At 38.3% G+C, this 17,511-nt stretch overlaps 1 protein-coding gene across 1 annotated transcript in view; it reads right to left on the bottom strand.

Annotated features, from left to right (window-relative positions):
- Positions 1-1,081: 1,081 nt before the first annotated feature.
- Positions 1,082-17,511, bottom strand: part of GAD2 (glutamate decarboxylase 2) — a 77,787-nt gene continuing 61,357 nt past the window's right edge. The window contains exons 14-17 of the mRNA XM_075827527.1: positions 16,756-16,905; positions 8,858-8,965; positions 7,074-7,163; positions 1,082-5,808 (exon numbers count right to left, since the gene is read on the bottom strand). Coding sequence (XP_075683642.1) covers positions 5,635-5,808; positions 7,074-7,163; positions 8,858-8,965; positions 16,756-16,905 — 522 coding nt within the window. The 3' untranslated portion in view covers positions 1,082-5,634. The remainder of the gene's footprint in view (positions 5,809-7,073; positions 7,164-8,857; positions 8,966-16,755; positions 16,906-17,511) is intronic.

Genomic DNA, 17,511 nt, shown 5'->3' on the forward strand with positions numbered 1-17,511 from the left:
CCAACCAACCATGTCTTTATGGACCTAGTGTACTGAGGCACAGTCATGCTGGAACAGAAAATGCCGAACCCCAAACTGTTCCGACAAAGTTGTAAGCAAAGAATTGTCAAAAATGTCTTGGTATGCTGAAGTATTAAGATTTTCCTTCACTGGGACTAAGGGGTCTAGCCCGACCCCTGAAAAACAACCCGAAAGCTTTATCCCTCCACCACCAAACTTTACAGCTGGCACAATGCAGTCAGGCAGGTAACGTACTCCTGGCATTCACCAAACCCAGACTTATCCATCAGACTGCCAGATAGAGAAGCGTCACTCCACAGAACACACTTCCACTGCTCCAGAGTCCTGTGGCGGTGGCTTTATACCACTCCACCCGACGCTTGGCATTGTGCTTGGTGATGTAAGGCTGGCATGCAGCTGCTGTTAATGATAGAGGAGGTTTATACTCTGCAGTTATTGAGTCAGCAGAGTGTTATTGACTTTTATGCACTATGCGCCTCAGCACTCGGTGAACCCGCTCTGTAACTTTACATGGTCTGCCAATTTGTGGCTGAGTTGCTGTGGTTACTAAACGCTTCCACTTTGCAATAATATCACTCACAGTTCATGGTGGAATATCTAGGAGGGAAGAACTTTCACTAACTGACTTATTGCAATGGTGGCGTCCTATTACAGGACCACGCTGGAATTCAGTGACCACTTAAGGCCAGGACTACACCTAGACTTTTTGTAGCACTACTGATTGATTTTAACTTTTGAGCTACAGCTGCAGTTGCATGCAATCTTTTGGACTGCAGCTGTCACTCAAGAGTTCAAATCCATCAGTAGTGCTACAAAAAGTCTCAGCAGAGTCCTGGACTTACAACGACCCATTCTCTCACAAATGTTTGTAAAGGTGCCTACATGGCCAGTACTGGATTTTATACACCTGTGGTAATGGGACTGAATTCAATGATTAAGAGTTGTGTCCGAATACTTTTGTCCATATAGTGTGTGTGTATATATATATATATATATATATATATATATATATATATATATAAATACTCACACAATAAAAGGAGGTATGATATTAATAATATTAATAATATACATTAATACTAATAGTAGTATGTAATTATATAAAACAATGATATATTTTACTAGAAGTATTATTATTATTATTATTATCATAGAATTATTAGGTTGTCCTACTTTTCAGTTAACTTTTTTTATGGGGATGAGTAAGTGCTCTAAATAGTATATATGTCTATATATACCTATATCTCTCTCTCTCTCTCTCTCTATATATATATAGAGAGAGAGATATATAGATATATATATATAGATATAGATATATATGTAAAAATATATGTAAAAAAATCTTCTTTTATGTTATTTGTATTATTATTATTATTATTATTATGCATTAATTATAATAATAATTCTGGAACTTCACTAAAGCTCCGTAATATGACGTTCGGCAGAAGAAGAACCACTGTATGGCTCCATATGAAATTAAAGCCATATAGAGTTACAGTATGACCACAGGGAAGTCTAGGGATCCGGTATTACTGCTAGGTACAGCTCGGAGGTTTATGGAGTCATAGTACGGTCATGTGCATAAAGCCTAATACTGTTTAAATTACTGTTACTTTTAAATAATAATTACTCCTAATAGCCTTTTTCGATATTGTAGGAATATGGTCCAAGTATTCATCAATAAATGTGATTAACATAAGCTTATCTTAGTATTTTTATATGTAATCAATCCCTCTTTGCTGCAGCGCATAGAGACTACATTCAACAAAGAGAAGTTACCATCATCACCCAACAGTGGTTCTATACCAAGAGAAAAGAAAGAGGAAAATGAATAGCAATCAGCTGAAATTAGTTGAATTCACAAGATTAGTCTGTCTTTTGTTGATCATGAAAAGGAGATTGATGTGGGGGGAGGGGAGAGGTGCTTTGAAACTAGAATGGATTATACCACCTAGAGATTGTATTCATTTGAACATAAATAATATGTTGGAAAACATAGGTGTTTATGCATGCTAGTGGATAAAAAAATAAAAAATAAATAAATAAATAAATATATATATATATATATATATATATATATATATATAAAATAACTTATCACTACAGATTGCATATCTTTCAAACATATTTTTCCTTATTGTGCAACATTTATAGAGAACAATGTGAGATGATACAAAGAAAGCAACGTACCTGCTTCCTATCGGAGCAATGATTTCAATATTTTCTTTCCTATTAATATTATAATTCTACTTATTTCACTATTTCACTATATCACTATAAAACATATAGAAGGAATTAAATAATTTCATATAAGACATTTATAAGACATAGTTATCAGAAAAAAGTCATAGGTCAAGTATTGGAAACAGTGCATAATGATTGTGCGTCTTATGAGGCTACAAGGATAATTTATACAGAAAGTGCATGTTACTACATGGGCTCACCCAGGACTGCTTACAACAGACATCACTGGACCGAAAGCCATGCATCAATTTAATAATCCTATTAATACAGCTGACATCATCACAAAAACGTAAAAGGATAAAGCTGCTTAGTAACTTGGTTTTCCTGGCTCTCCAGGCAATAAGCCACAGTAAACTATTACTTACTTCCACAAGCTTGGTCATCCCAAAGTGTCTACAAAGATTTTCACTTAAAGTGAATGTCCACTACTTAACCCCATGTAATTATTAGGTCCAACATTCTGTTCTGATCAATTTCATAATATATCTTTATTGTGGTCGGAGTTGTGTTTTTCTGATACAGAGCGCTAAATCTCCTGCATGGACATAGAGTTAACTGAACAAATACTGGATGTCTGTAGTCACCACTAGTTGGAGCTTCGGAGCCTACCACATACTGTTTTATTATTGAGTGAAATGTATTAAGAGTATGCAGTATGCAATTCAGCTCCATCTAGTGGTGGCTGCAGGCAGACAGAATTTTATCATTTGACTCTATGTCTATCCAAGGGATTTGGAGCTCTGTATAAGAAAGATTGAGCTCCGGATGCTGTAAAGATATATTAAGAAATAAATACGTACGTTTTTTTAAATCTAGTTAGATTTTCAAAAACAAATAGAGTTTAAGGGGGATATAGAGAGCAAAGGACTTATGCTATGCTATGTAATTTTAATTTAGCTTAGCCTATCGTGAATCTTATGGACTTAGATGTTTTTCTCATCTACAATTATGGATCTGTAGGAAATGCTCATATTGACCCTATGGACAGGCATATTGGTTTCAACAATTGAATATTGGAACATGTATATGGGGAACTAAGGAATGTACTGATCTTTCTTTTAATGCCTATAGAAAATCTTAGATATTTTTTATAAACTTTTTGTATATTTATTTTCTTTTTTACTGTTCCTGCCTCTTGGAAAAAATTAACATATCTGATTATGGAGGAACTCTTCCACATATTTCTTAAGGGGCTTAAAATAATTCTCCAGGATTGCATAAATATAGCTAAAATAACTAAGCATTAAAAATTGTCTAATTTCATAATATAGTTTCATATATGATTTGGTTCCTCAGCACTGATCTTGGTTATTGTGGCTGTGGGGAAACAGGAAAATGTCTACATAAAAATATAGATCCCTATGTACATGATGTAATGCTAAGTCAACGGGCGGAGGGAGTTCCTACACCTTGACCTACTATTACATTGTAGTTATGCCCATGTGATCACTGATAGAAGTGTGGCTGTAACACAGAGCTGCACTCCCACTGCAACGGCCAAGTTTGGAGAAAACTCTGATCCCAGTAGTTACCCCTTCTTATCGGAGGAGGAGGGGGATGTCCTTTTAAACGGTGATCACTAACTTAGGCGATGGCATTCCAATGGTGATAGACTGGGATCTGACAAAGGCTTCGAGGGCTGTCTCTTATAAAAACCTGTTAGTTCTTAAAAATAGTATATCTTAGCAGGTGCCTGTGCTATATTGCTATGAATAAATAAAATAACCGTGACATATCTCCATAAATGTAACATAAATTTGGGAATCCTCAGATGGAAAAAAAAAAATGTGCGTAGTCCTAAAGACTAAAATTGGGTAGGTCCTTAAGGGGTTAATGGGTGAGATATAAATAAGCAAACAAATTATAACCTCGGCAGCCGCTGTCCCTGTAATCACCACTCGGGAAGCAACTGAGTCAGATACTATATTAGCAAATAGGAACAGGACTATTTGTATTTACTGCGGAGAACCCCTTTAAAGGGGTTGTCTGGGATAAGATATAAGAGTTGGTACAGCTCAACTCTATTCAAGTGAAAGAAACCAAGCAGCAATACCCAACACAGCCCATGGACAAGAGTGGTGCTGTTTCTGGAAAAAATGCAGACTCTTTTTTTCTAATACCAGATAACTACTATACGAACAGGACCAGTCACCTCTCCTGACATGTTTATTTTAGTGAATATTTGTATTCCCCATGAAATAATAATTCTGGAACATGTTTTCTCATAACTCTGTTGTACCAGTCCTCTGTTATTCCTCCTGGAAATGTATAAATAAATTGATAACTAGATGTTACAATTCCCCTTGTCAAACGGGCGTATCCCTACACAGTGTCACTCTGTCAGTACTAATTGGATGTTAACAGTTACCACCCCCAACTGGTACCACCCAGTTGTCAATTTATTAAAAATTCTATAGAAGGAATAACAGAGGAATGGCACAACGTAGAGTTCTAAGAATGGATGCGCCACAATAGTTATTTCATGGGGAGTACAATTATTCACTAAACAGACATGTCAGGAGAGGTGACGTGTCCTCTTTCAGAGTGCAATTAGTTTTAACTATTATGGGCAAGTCCTACCGATCATATTTTTAGTCCATGCTTTCTCTGATTACTGGTATGATTTGTTCATGAATTTAGACAATATGTGGATTTTTACTACACAGGACTCCTTACCACAAACTATCAGTTAACACTTTACACCAACTCTTCCTTTAAAATCTGATTATTTCCTCTTTTAAGTTTTGTATAGCATGTAAACTAACTCAGCACTTTGTTGATCTCCAACATTATATTTCTATGGGTCAAGCATATCAAACTTTTTCTTAAAGAATCTAGTCAATGAACAATACCATATATAAGATTTCGGTCACTGACGATTTGTCTAGTTTTGTAACCCATACAAAATAAAATCTATATTTTATAAAATAGGATATTTGTAGTATTCATATGAATTCTCTTTTGGAAAATTATATGTCTTTAAATATATCAAATGTAATTTCCATCTTAATACTAGGAAAGACAATGCATATACTATACTGTATATAATGTATCATTGCCTTAGGACGTATAGTATGACATGAGCTGTATTTTTTACAGTTGGCACATTCACATAAAGAAGCAATCATTTTGCTTAGTTCATGAAAAGGTGGACATGAACCAATTTTTTTAGACGTATGAATTGTAAGTAAAATGACTATCTAAAAGCAAGACCGGAAATGGAGTCATTTTTTTTTTTTTTCAAATACAACTATTCTTGAGTTTTACGGCACAATATTGAATTACATTGTAACGCACCACAAATACATTCACACAGCTCTGACATCTCTACAGAGTACCTAAGAGTTTCCACCAGCCCTAAGGATCACTTTATAAATCTTGTCCAAGACGCTCGATTTCATCAATCAGAAAATCAATGTCTTGATGAGTTGCAGCTGGGTTAGAGATGACCATGCGGAAGAAGTTTACTTTGTCTCCATGAGGTTGGTAACTGACCATGGTGGTTCCATGTTCCATCATCCTGGCTTTAATCACTGGTGCTACCTGAAGACATGCAGAAAAAAAGGATAGTAGAAGGAATGGTATTCTTATGTGGAGAAAACCAAGTGTCAGACTAAAGTTTCTTGCGCCCACCAGATGAGATGATCTTGAGGGCCCACCCTTCAACTATACAGAATATATGCATGTATGAACATGTTGCATCAGAAACTTTGTTGTTATGGTTGCTCATACAAGACATATGATCAATAAGAAAAAATATAATATTTGAGAATCCACTAATAAAAAATAGAGCCTAGTGGCAAGTGGTTAGTTTCAGAATTTTTAGCTGGACTTTTGGTGTCCATTATTGTGTCAGAGCCTGTGCCCACCAAAGGATCCTCTGGTGGGGCCAGTATAACCCTGACTCTTTATGTGAGCATGTTTGTATCTTGGGCTGTTCAACTATCTTCCCATTGAATTTTCCTCCATATGAAAGTTAATCGCATAGTACATATTCATCAGATTATTGCAAAACACATTAAAATGCTAAAGTAACAATGTAAAACATGTTAATACTTTGCTTAAGTTATGATACTGACTAAGTCAGTAGTATCAACAATTGGCCTTATTTCTTGATGTATGAGCTCTACACAACCCAAAAAATTACAGTATCAATTTTGGATGTGTTGTATAATGGGATCGGTAAATTAATGTTGGTTGGTAGCCCTGTATTCTGCAATGAGGTGTGATCCAACTGATTTGTCAGGTTCACGTTTCGCAGAAAATTGCAGCAATTCGCACAGTTCAGCAAATTGTAAAAATATGTAAAATATGCTACTAACTCTCAATGAATATTTGAAGGTTAATATTATATATATATATATATATATATATATATATATATATATGTATATATGTATATATATATATATATGTATATATATATATATATATATATATATATATACATATTTCTTATTTTTAACCGCACTGAATGGTAAAACAACAGGTGACCCACAATTTGAGGTCATACTAAAAATATAATGAAAAAATAAGGCCAAAAACAAGCTGTAAATAGAACTTAATAAGAAGCTTCAATACAGAGAGCAATATTATAATAGGTCACAAGAAAACTTAACTACATACTATCTAATAAAGAGGCCATATTGATAAAGCTATTTGTATCTATGAAGAGGAACCCCAAATCTGGTTGTCCACATATGATTTCTGGGGAGTTAACCTCCTCAAGGGGGTCTTACAAGGATGGAAGAGGGGCTGGTGGCTTTCCCTGCCTTAAGAGGGGGCAGCTTGAATTAATTCTGCATTACCTTTATCAGTCTTGCCATTCTTTCCTCATTGTCTTCCATGTGTCTTAAACTTGGCGGAATATACCAAAAGCAAACATTGGTATGCTGCGGCTATTGAATGATATAGAAAAAAAATCTATATTAAACATTGTCATTTGGCGTTAGACATAAACATATAGAAGTCAGCTAGTAGTCAAAAGTAATGACATTTTCATCGGTTCTTCCACATTTTTTGGGCTACTGAACGGCTTAAGACCACCACAATCAGACAATACATGCAGCCAGTGGTGAACCAAGCATGACACTGCCGGATCTGCCCAGATATAATGGTATATTAATCTTTTATATTGTGTACAATTCTATTAATATTATGGCTCTCCAATAGGATGTTTGAATAGCACTCGTAACTGTATTGTGCCCACAGATTAGTGCATGTTCAATACTGGTACTGTAGTGTTTTTATAGTCACTGGTTATTGCTGTAAAATTTGCTGAAACTAAAGGCTATGTTCACCTTCACAAATAAATTGCATGTGAAAATGGAAAAATGGTGCAACTTTGCAATAGGTCTATAGAAATTTCCTCTTGCTTTGAGTATACAGCTCCTATGCAGAACTATGCATTTCCATGGAAACAGACTACAGAAAACCCTGTGTACTCTGATCCTGCAGTCATACTCCCTTCTATCTATTCCCATCTGTTGACCTTAAAACAAGACCAATTGCAAAGTTGCGTCATATTTCACTTTAATTCATTGGGACAATAAAAACGGTTTTGTAACTGGACATAGCCATTAAAATATTTTGCTCCAGAATTTTGTGCCAGTTCTTTGGCGCATTTTTGAACCATGCTCTTTTCTGTAAAAGCCACACAACCTTTTTCAAACGCTTTAAAAAAGTTTATAGTAAGGAGCAAATATCAAAATTGCACCAATTTGCACCAAAATTTGACACATTTTTTGACCAATTTTACACACAGTAGTACACCTACCGCATTGTCTCGATTAAAACTATTTTACAGTTTTGCATCTACAGCTCTTATGTAGACCTATGTTACTTCATGGTTACAAACTACAAACAAACCCTGTGTAGTCTGATCCTGCAGTCACACCCCCTTTCATCTTTCCCGAACTTCTTATTAACATACATTTGGTAGCTTAATAAGAAGTAGGGGACAGATGGAAGAGAGTATGACTATGGGGGGGGGGGGTGTTTGTAGTCTGTAACCATGGAGACACATAAGCCTGCATAGGAGCTATAGGTAATTTTTAGGCGCATTAACGTCGTTAGAAAAGAAAATTGGTTGCCCGGGTGAACAAATACTTTAAATGTTGAATACATCCCTACCATTTGTAAGAAGTATTAGTTAAAGTAAATGACTAACTCTGGGAAAATATTTGGTAACCTTTTTTCAAACAAAAGCCTACTCACTACTGGTATATTCATGTGAACTACAGGTCACAATGTGCTCAAAACCTCTTGCAATACGTGTTTACCAAAAAAATAGGAAAAAGAACGTACTTCCAAAGATAGTGCCTTCCTTCTGTACTTTCCTCTAATTGACTCTATTTCCATCATTTTTGGCTCAAAAATATGCATGTGGGACACTGGAGATATGATCGTATATTGTGCCATTATCTAATACTGTTAATGTATGGATAATAGGGGTTTAATGTGTATCACTGTGGTGCTTAGGAGTAAGGTAAGAAGATCCAGTTGTAGGGGACCCCATTATTTCACTTATGTGATAGTACATAACTGTCTGTTTGGCTTCTTATAGTGACAAAATGAGATACAAAAAACATACCTTTCCTTCAATCACCATTTCATAGCCTTCTCGGTTCTTTATTTTATTATATAGATATTCTGCAAGATCTAAGCATTTATCAATCTGAACTTCAAATCCTGTGGTTCCCTAGAAGAGAAATGAAATAGAAAATTAAGTAGAAGTTTAAAAATATATAATAAAATAAAGGGATAGTAAAGTTGCTGCTTGTAGAAAGTTTAAAATGAAGATAAAAAAAAACAATGAAAGTAAAAAAAAAAAAAACTTTTCTTCCAGATTATTGACCTTGTGTAGATTTACTTTATACTACTCTCACATATTTTTAAAGGAATACACAGTGGCCTTGCAGTGCAGGGGTTGTGGGTTCGAATCCAACCAAGGATAACATCTGCAGTTTGTAGTCTGTATGTTCTCCCCATGTTTGTGTGGGTCTCCCCTAGTTTCTTAACACACTGAAAGGCTAATGGCTTCCTACGAAATTGGTCCTAGTGTGTGTAGTGTGTTTTTATTATAAAAATAAAATGATTTTCCAACCTCTTAATACTTTCTTTCATGCTCAAAACATTAAGAAATATCACTTTACAGTATACATACAAACTTAAAGGTGTAGTTCCATTTCAGACATATAAGGCATATCCACAGGATATGACTTAAATGTCCGATAGATGCGGGTCTTACCTCTGGGACCTAACCTTATATGTAGAACAGGGTCCCCTGACCCCCATCCTACCTTCTGCCACCGTCGCTGAGCTCCAGCCACTGAGTTACGAGGTGGCTGGGTTTTCTGGAACCAGCCAAGCACATTTTGCTACGCTGTTTCCGGTAGTCCCATAGAAGTAAATAGAAGTTACAGAAACAGCCTAGCACAGCGAGCTGCGCTATTTCCAGAGCTTGGGAGCTACGGAAACAGCGTAGCTCATGTTCTGTTTAAGTGATCAAGTTAATGATAAGTTCAAGCTAAGGCTGCATTTATGATCTACAACGTTAAGCCATGACTTTAGAACCACCTGCCTAATATTATGTATATTCCCCTCATGCCTCCAAAACAGCTCTGACCCGTCAAGTTCAAGTCATGGACTCCACAAAACATCTGAAGGTGTTCTGTGGTATCTGGCCCCAAGATGTTAGCAGCAGATCCTTTAAGTCCTCTAAGTTGTGGGGTGGGCCCTCCATGGATCAGACTTGTTTTTTCAGTATATTCCACAGATGCTCAATCGAATTGAGATGTGGAGAATTTGGAGGACAAGTCAACACCTTAAACTCTTTGTCATGTTCCTCAAACCATTCCTGATCGATTTTTGCAGTGTGGCAGGGGCATTATCCTGCTGAAAGAGGCAACTGCCATTAGGGAAATACCAATGCCATGAAGAGGTGTATGTCAGGATTCTGTTGTTGTACTGCAAAATTACCACTAGTGGCCGCTGTTTTACACTTTGAAGAATTGTGCTGCACTTTTACTCCTTACCACTGGAGGCTGCTGTTTTGCCCTTAAACTTGCCCTTAACCAAGATGGCAAATGTTGCATCGTGTGAACCATCTTGTTTCCTGTTTGGGCCTACTTCAGACCACATGGAATACCAAACAGTGCTTGAGTATTGTGACTTGTTCCAGTCTCCTGCTCCTTAGAACTGTCTTTACCAGACTGTTCCTACTTCCTTGCTATTTACTACTACTCGTGTTCCACCATCCAAGCACTGTTCCTGGGGACGTCTCACCGGGTTCTGCACTGTGCTCCGCTCGCTACTTCTGACCATAGGATTCCAGCAGTGTTCGCCAGTATCGTAACAGGATACTCAAGCCATTTCCATGGAATCCGCCAGAGAAGCAAGCTTGGAGGTTCGTGTGAACAATATGAACTGTTTGCTTACTAACATCTTTGCTGACATGCAAACTTTAAAGACTAAATATTTGGCGTTTGAAAATCAAACAACCCATGATTTTCAAGTTTATGGACAAGCTACACAGGGTTTACAAGGCATGGTGGCTCAGCAAGCAGAGCTGATCCGGGAACTTCAGAATCGAGTTGTGACCACAGCCTCTTCATCTACCCTGCCGCTTCCACCATTCAGGTTTGGTGGGGATCGTGACAAATACCGTGGATTTATAAACCAATGCAAGTTATATTTTGGTGCACATCCTGCTCACTTCCCTACTGATAATTCAAAGGTGCTGTGTATTATTATGCTTCTGACACATAAGGCTGTAGCCTGGGCAAGCCCTCTTATTGAAACCAACGATGCTCGGCTTGATGACTTGGATGCCTTCCTAGCAGCCATGAGCCAAGTATTTGATGATCCTAACCGGTGTACTACAGCAGAAGCAGCGTTGATGGCTCTACGTCAGGGCAGACGCTCTGTTGCCGAATATGCCACAGATTTCAGACAGTGGGTGATGGATACTGAGTGGAATAATGCTGCAAAATTAACATTCTTTAAAAAAGGACTATCTAGTGCACTTAAGGACGAGTTAGCACGGGCTGAAGCTCCCACAGAGTTTGATGATTTTGTACACCATTGTATTCGAATAGACACTCGGCTGTCAGAGCGTCGACAAGAAAAATCGGGTTCTACCTGGTCCCGTAATAATAACTATTACTCGTCTGCTCCAGCTCCCACTCCTAGAGACTCTGAAACAAAGAATTACCAAGAACACCAAGCTGAACCTATGCAAATTGACAGTATACAAAAGCGTGAAAGTGCCGACAGAAGAGAACGAAGGTTTTGAGAAAATCAATGCTTCTATTGTGGTAAAACTGATCACTTCCTTATCAATTGTCCATGTCGTCAACGCAAGATGGTGGCGGTAGTAGCAGATCATGACTTCTCTGATGTAGAATCTGTTTCTTCTGAACAAGTGCCACCAGTGCATGCACTCATTCATTCAGTCTCCTGCACAGCACCCAATATTAAAAAAGAACACAAAGACACTCATTGCTTTATTCCCATCAAGTTTAGAATTGATTCTCAATGGATATCCGCCTCTGCCATGGTGGACTCTGGAGCAAATGGGAACTTTATGGACATTTCTTTTGCTAATAAACATGGTGTAAAATTTCAAGAGAGACTGTCACCCATTCTTATGGAAACTGTAGATGGATCCCCTCTGAACTCAGGTCCAGTTGATCAAGAGAGTGAACCATTGGAGATAATTATGAGACCTAATCACCATGAGGTTCTATCTTTCCTATTAATTTCATCCCCACATTTTCCAATTATTTTTGGACTACCATGGCTGCAGGCTCAGAACCCTACAATTGACTGGGAAACCAAAGAAGTGTCTTTTCCATCGGAGGTCCCCTCCTCAGAGTCTTTACCAGAACAATCTCACGAAAAGATTGAAGGGGAGCTTGAAGTATCTCCTAAATTACCTCCTCTATATGACAAATTTAATGATATATGTGACAAAGAGAATGCTAATAAACTTCCTCCACATCGACCTTACGATTGTCCGATTGAACTGTTGCCTGGAGCAGCTATACCTTTTGGATGCATCTACCCATTAGCAGAGCCGGAACTGAAGGCTCTTAAAGAATACATAGATGAAAATTTAGCTAAAGGTTTTATTCGTCCATCTTCATCGCCAGCAGGTGCACCTATATTTTTTGTTAAAAAGAAAGACGGCTCTTTGAGACCTTGCGTTGACTATAGAGAATTAAACAAAGTCACAATTAAAAACCGTTACCCTCTGCCATTGATTCCGGAGTTGCTGGATAGAGTTCGTCAAGCTAAAATATTCACTAAATTGGATCTTCGAGGTGCATATAATTTGGTTCGCATTAGACCAGGTGATGAATGGAAAACAGCGTTTAGATCACGTTATGGACATTATGAATATTTAGTCATGTCTTTTGGACTTTGCAATGCCCCTGCAACCTTTCAGCATTTTATTAACGATATCTTCAAGGACTTGTTAGATCAGTTCGTAGTCATCTATCTGGATGACATATTAATCTTTTCTAATTCTGCAGAAGAACATCAGAATCATGTGAGAATGGTGTTGGAACGTCTGAAAGCATGTCAACTCTATATCAAGTTGGAGAAATGTGAATTCCATCAAACGGAAATACAGTTCTTGGGTTATATCATTTCTCCCCTAGGGTTACACATGGATTCTAGCAAGATTCAAGCAATTAGAGACTGGCCAACTCCAAAAAATGTGAAAGAGGTCCAACGATTTGTAGGATTTGCTAATTTCTACAGACGTTTTATCAAGAATTTTTCGGGCATTATTACACCAATTACCCAATTAACAAAGAAAGGGATACCTTTTGTGTGGTCTCCTCAGACACAAGATGCTTTTTTTCAATTTGAAAACAAAATTCACAACAGCCCCTATACTGGTTCATCCTAACCCTGAAAAAGCGTTTATTGTTGAAGTGGATGCTTCAGACTGTGCAATAGGGGCTATTCTATCACAGAGAACTGGAGAGAAAGATTTGCTGCACCCTTGTGCTTACTTTTCTCGAAGTTTGACTTCTGCTGAAAAGAATTATGACGTGGGGAACAAGGAACTCCTAGCCATCATTGCTGCGTTCAAAGAATGGAGACATCATTTAGAAGGCACAGCTCAACAAATAGTGGTTCTAACTGATCATCGTAACCTTGAATTTGTTAGATCTGCCAAATGTTTGTCTCCCCGCCAAGCCCGGTGGAGTCTGTTTCTAAATCGTTTCAACTTTGTGATCTCTTACAGGCCTGGTTCCCGAAATGGTAAGGCCGATGCCTTATCTAGGTTGATCTCCAATGACTCCTCCTCGACAGTACCACCAACAACTATTCTTTCCGAGTCCAATTTCCTGGGGGTGATCCATAGCAAGGACTTGCTTGATGAGATAAAGGAAGCCTATGAGACCGACCCAATTCTTTTGCACCCACCAGATGAAGTGTCCCTAACTTTCAAAAATCAAGTATGGACTAATAAGCACTGCATTTACGTTCCAGAAACTGTAAGATTAAACGTGCTAAAATGAATGCATGACTCTAAACTAGCAGGTCACAAGGGGATTCAGAAAACACAAGAATTTCTTTCCCGCTTCTTTTGGTGGCCCAATTATCAAAAAGATGTGAAGAAATATGTTTCTTCTTGCAACACCTGTGCCATGTACAAAACTCCTCGTACCTCACCCATGGGCTTATTGCAGCCTCTGTCAATTCCATCTCGTCCTTGGGGATCTATCTCTATGGACTTTATTGTCGACTTACCAGTCTCCAAAGGGAAGAATTCCATCTTAGTAGTGGTTGATCGGCTCACTAAAGCAGCCCATTTTATTCCTTGCCCTGGACTACCTTCTGCTAAAGAGACTGCTGATCTTATAATTCAGAATGTGTTTCGTCTTCATGGAATACCAGATGAAGTGGTTTCGGATTGCGGAGTACAATTCACATCAAGATTCTGGCGGAGTTTTTGCACAGCACTCGACATAAATGTCAGTTTGTCTTCTGCTTTTCATCCCCAGTCTAATGGTCAGACTGAGCGCACAAATCAAACGTTAGAACAGTATCTCCGATGCTACATCTGCCATTTACAGGATGACTGGGTCGATTTGCTTCCAATGGCGGAGTTCTCCTACAATAATTCTCAGAATGCCTCCACTAAACAAACACCGTTTTTTGCAAATTTGGGTTACCATCCCAGTATTCTTCCCAATCTTCCCAGAGAAACTTTTATTCCTGCAGTGACTGACAGAATACAATCACTTCAACAGAATCTGGAAATGCTAAAAATTACATTATCAATTGCCCAGGAGAAATATAAAGAAACAGCAGATAAATCTCGTAGACCTTCTCCAACCTTCAAAATGGGAGATGAAGTATGGCTTTCCACCAAGAATCTGAAACTTCACTTACCTTCAGCAAAATTGGGCCAAAAATGTATTGGTCCTTTCAAGATTATTGGACAAGTAAACTCAGTGGCTTTTCGTCTCAAACTTCCCAGACCAATGAGAATACATCCAGTGTTCCATGTATCCCTACTGAAACCTGTTGTTTCAAATCCATTTCCAGGACGCCACCTGCCTCCCCCTGATCCTATTGAAGTTGATGGACAAGAACAGTATACTGTTGAAAACATCCTGGACTCCAGGATATTCAGAAATCGGTTGCAATATCTAATAAAATGGCAAGGATATGGCCCTGAGGATAATTCATGGGAACCCGTAGGCAATCTCAATGCTCCTCGACTGGTTAGGGAATTTCACCAAAGATATCCAGATAAACCAATTCAAACATCGTCCTGAGGCCGCTGTCGAAAGGAGGGAGTAATGTCAGGATTCTGTTGTTGTACTGCAAAATTACCACTAGTGGCCGCTGTTTTACACTTTGAAGAATTGTGCTGCACTTTTACTCCTTACCACTGGAGGCTGCTGTTTTGCCCTTAAACTTGCCCTTAACCAAGATGGCAAATGTTGCATCGTGTGAACCATCTTGTTTCCTGTTTGGGCCTACTTCAGACCACATGGAATACCAAACAGTGCTTGAGTATTGTGACTTGTTCCAGTCTCCTGCTCCTTAGAACTGTCTTTACCAGACTGTTCCTACTTCCTTGCTATTTACTACTACTCGTGTTCCACCATCCAAGCACTGTTCCTGGGGACGTCTCACCGGGTTCTGCACTGTGCTCCGCTCGCTACTTCTGACCATAGGATTCCAGCAGTGTTCGCCAGTATCGTAACAGTGTACTTGGTCTGCCACATTGTTTAGGTCGCTAATACATGTCAAAATAACATCCACATAAATGCCAGGACCCAAGGTTTCCCAGCAGAACATTACTCAGAACATCACTCTGCCTCCGCCGGATTGTGTTCTTCCCATAGTGCATCCTGGTGCCATTTCTACTCCAGGTAAGCGACCCACATACACCTGGTCATCCAAATGATATAATAGAAAATGTGATTCATCAGACCAGGCCACCTTCGTCCATTGCTCCATGGTCAAGTTCTGATACTCAAGGGCTCATTGTAGGCACTTTCAGCAATGGACAGTGGTCAACATGAGCTATGCAGCCCCAAACGCAGTGAGCTGTGTTGCACTGTGTGTTCTCACACCATTCTATCATATCCAGCATTAACTTTTTCAGCAATGTGTGCTTCAGTAGCTCTTCCTTGGGATCAGACCAGAGAGCTATCCTTCGCTCCCCATGTGCAGTAATGAGTCTTGGGCATCTATGACCCTGTCGCCTGTTGTACTCCATTGGACCACTTTTGGTAGGTACTAACCACTGCATACTGGGAGCACCCCACAGGACATGCAATGTCGAGATACTATGACCCAATCATCTAGCCATCACAATTTGATCCATTTTGAAGTTGCTCAGATCTTTACACCTGACCATTTTTTCTGCTACCAACACATCAACTTCAAGAACTGTGATCACGTGCTTCCTAATATATGCAATACCTTTACAGGTGCCATTGTAACGAGATAATCAATGTTATTTACTTCACCTGTCAGCGGATTTAGGGTACAGTTCCGCGTAATACCCGGCAATATCATGTTGCCATTTGCCACCGCAGGTGAGCAGAGTTTCGGCAGCATGTGGATGCCACTATGTTGGACCGTACCCTTAGTTTTATGGCTGAACGGAGTATATGCTATTTCCTTAGTTATCCTACAAGGAGCAGCTAACTCCCAGCTAAAGCAGCTAAACACATGGCTAACTAAAATTCCACACACTCACTCTCAGTAGATAGCTGGATAGAACGTGGTTATCGGACAGTTGGTTAGTATGCATTGCCCAATTTTCTCAGTAATACAAACAGATGTAACCATAGCAGAAATTGAAATACATTTAATTTTTTTTGTACATTTTTAACTCACTTATGGAATGAATTATGAAAACATTATGTTAAAAAACTGAAGTAACATAAAGTATCTTGTAATAAAAAAAATCAGTAATTGTTTAGATATTTGATTAAGCTTTACCTTAGCTCTCCACATCAACCATAGTTTAAAAATGTCTACATGACGTCCACATTGCAAAGCCTTGTCCCCAGTATCATAGGACAGGTCATAATGTTTGTCTTGCTGGAAGAGGTAGGATGCGTGCATCTGGTTGCAATTTTGCATTAACCCCTGCAGAGTACAGAAATTAATAAAATCAGGTGAAAATACTACAACCAATAAAGGATATTCAGAAGTATACAGAGCACGGCTAGACTGACCGTTTGGGCACCAGGGCAGTGTTCAAGTGCCCATAGGCAGAAGGGGTATATAGCTTCTTAGTAAGGTGCAATACTCCTTAAAGTTAAAGTGCAAAAAAAAAAATGGAAGCGATAGGTGTTCCTCAAAGGCAATTTATTAATCCAAACTAAATAAATAATTGCCAACAGTGGTTAATAAGAGGCCCATGACCTTATTATTATTATTATTATTATTATTATTATTATTGCTTTCAGGTTGATTTGACACCCACTGACAATATTTCTCCAAAATGTTCTGTCTACAAGGACATAAGAATATCTATAAGAATAACAGATATATACACCTTTGCAACCATTTTGTTATGGTTTCTATGCACCTAAAATAACAAAATAAAGCAATTTTGCAAATAGCCTTGATTTTAAAATATTCTACTGTTTCGTGTCTACAGCTCCGATGCAGACCTATATGTCTCCATGCAATGTCACTTTCTCTATCGGTACTCTACTTCTTGGTAGACTCCTAAATGTACATTAGCAC

Source organism: Rhinoderma darwinii, chromosome 5 (assembly GCF_050947455.1).
Source record: "Rhinoderma darwinii isolate aRhiDar2 chromosome 5, aRhiDar2.hap1, whole genome shotgun sequence".
NCBI classification, from domain to species: Eukaryota; Metazoa; Chordata; class Amphibia; order Anura; family Rhinodermatidae; genus Rhinoderma; species Rhinoderma darwinii.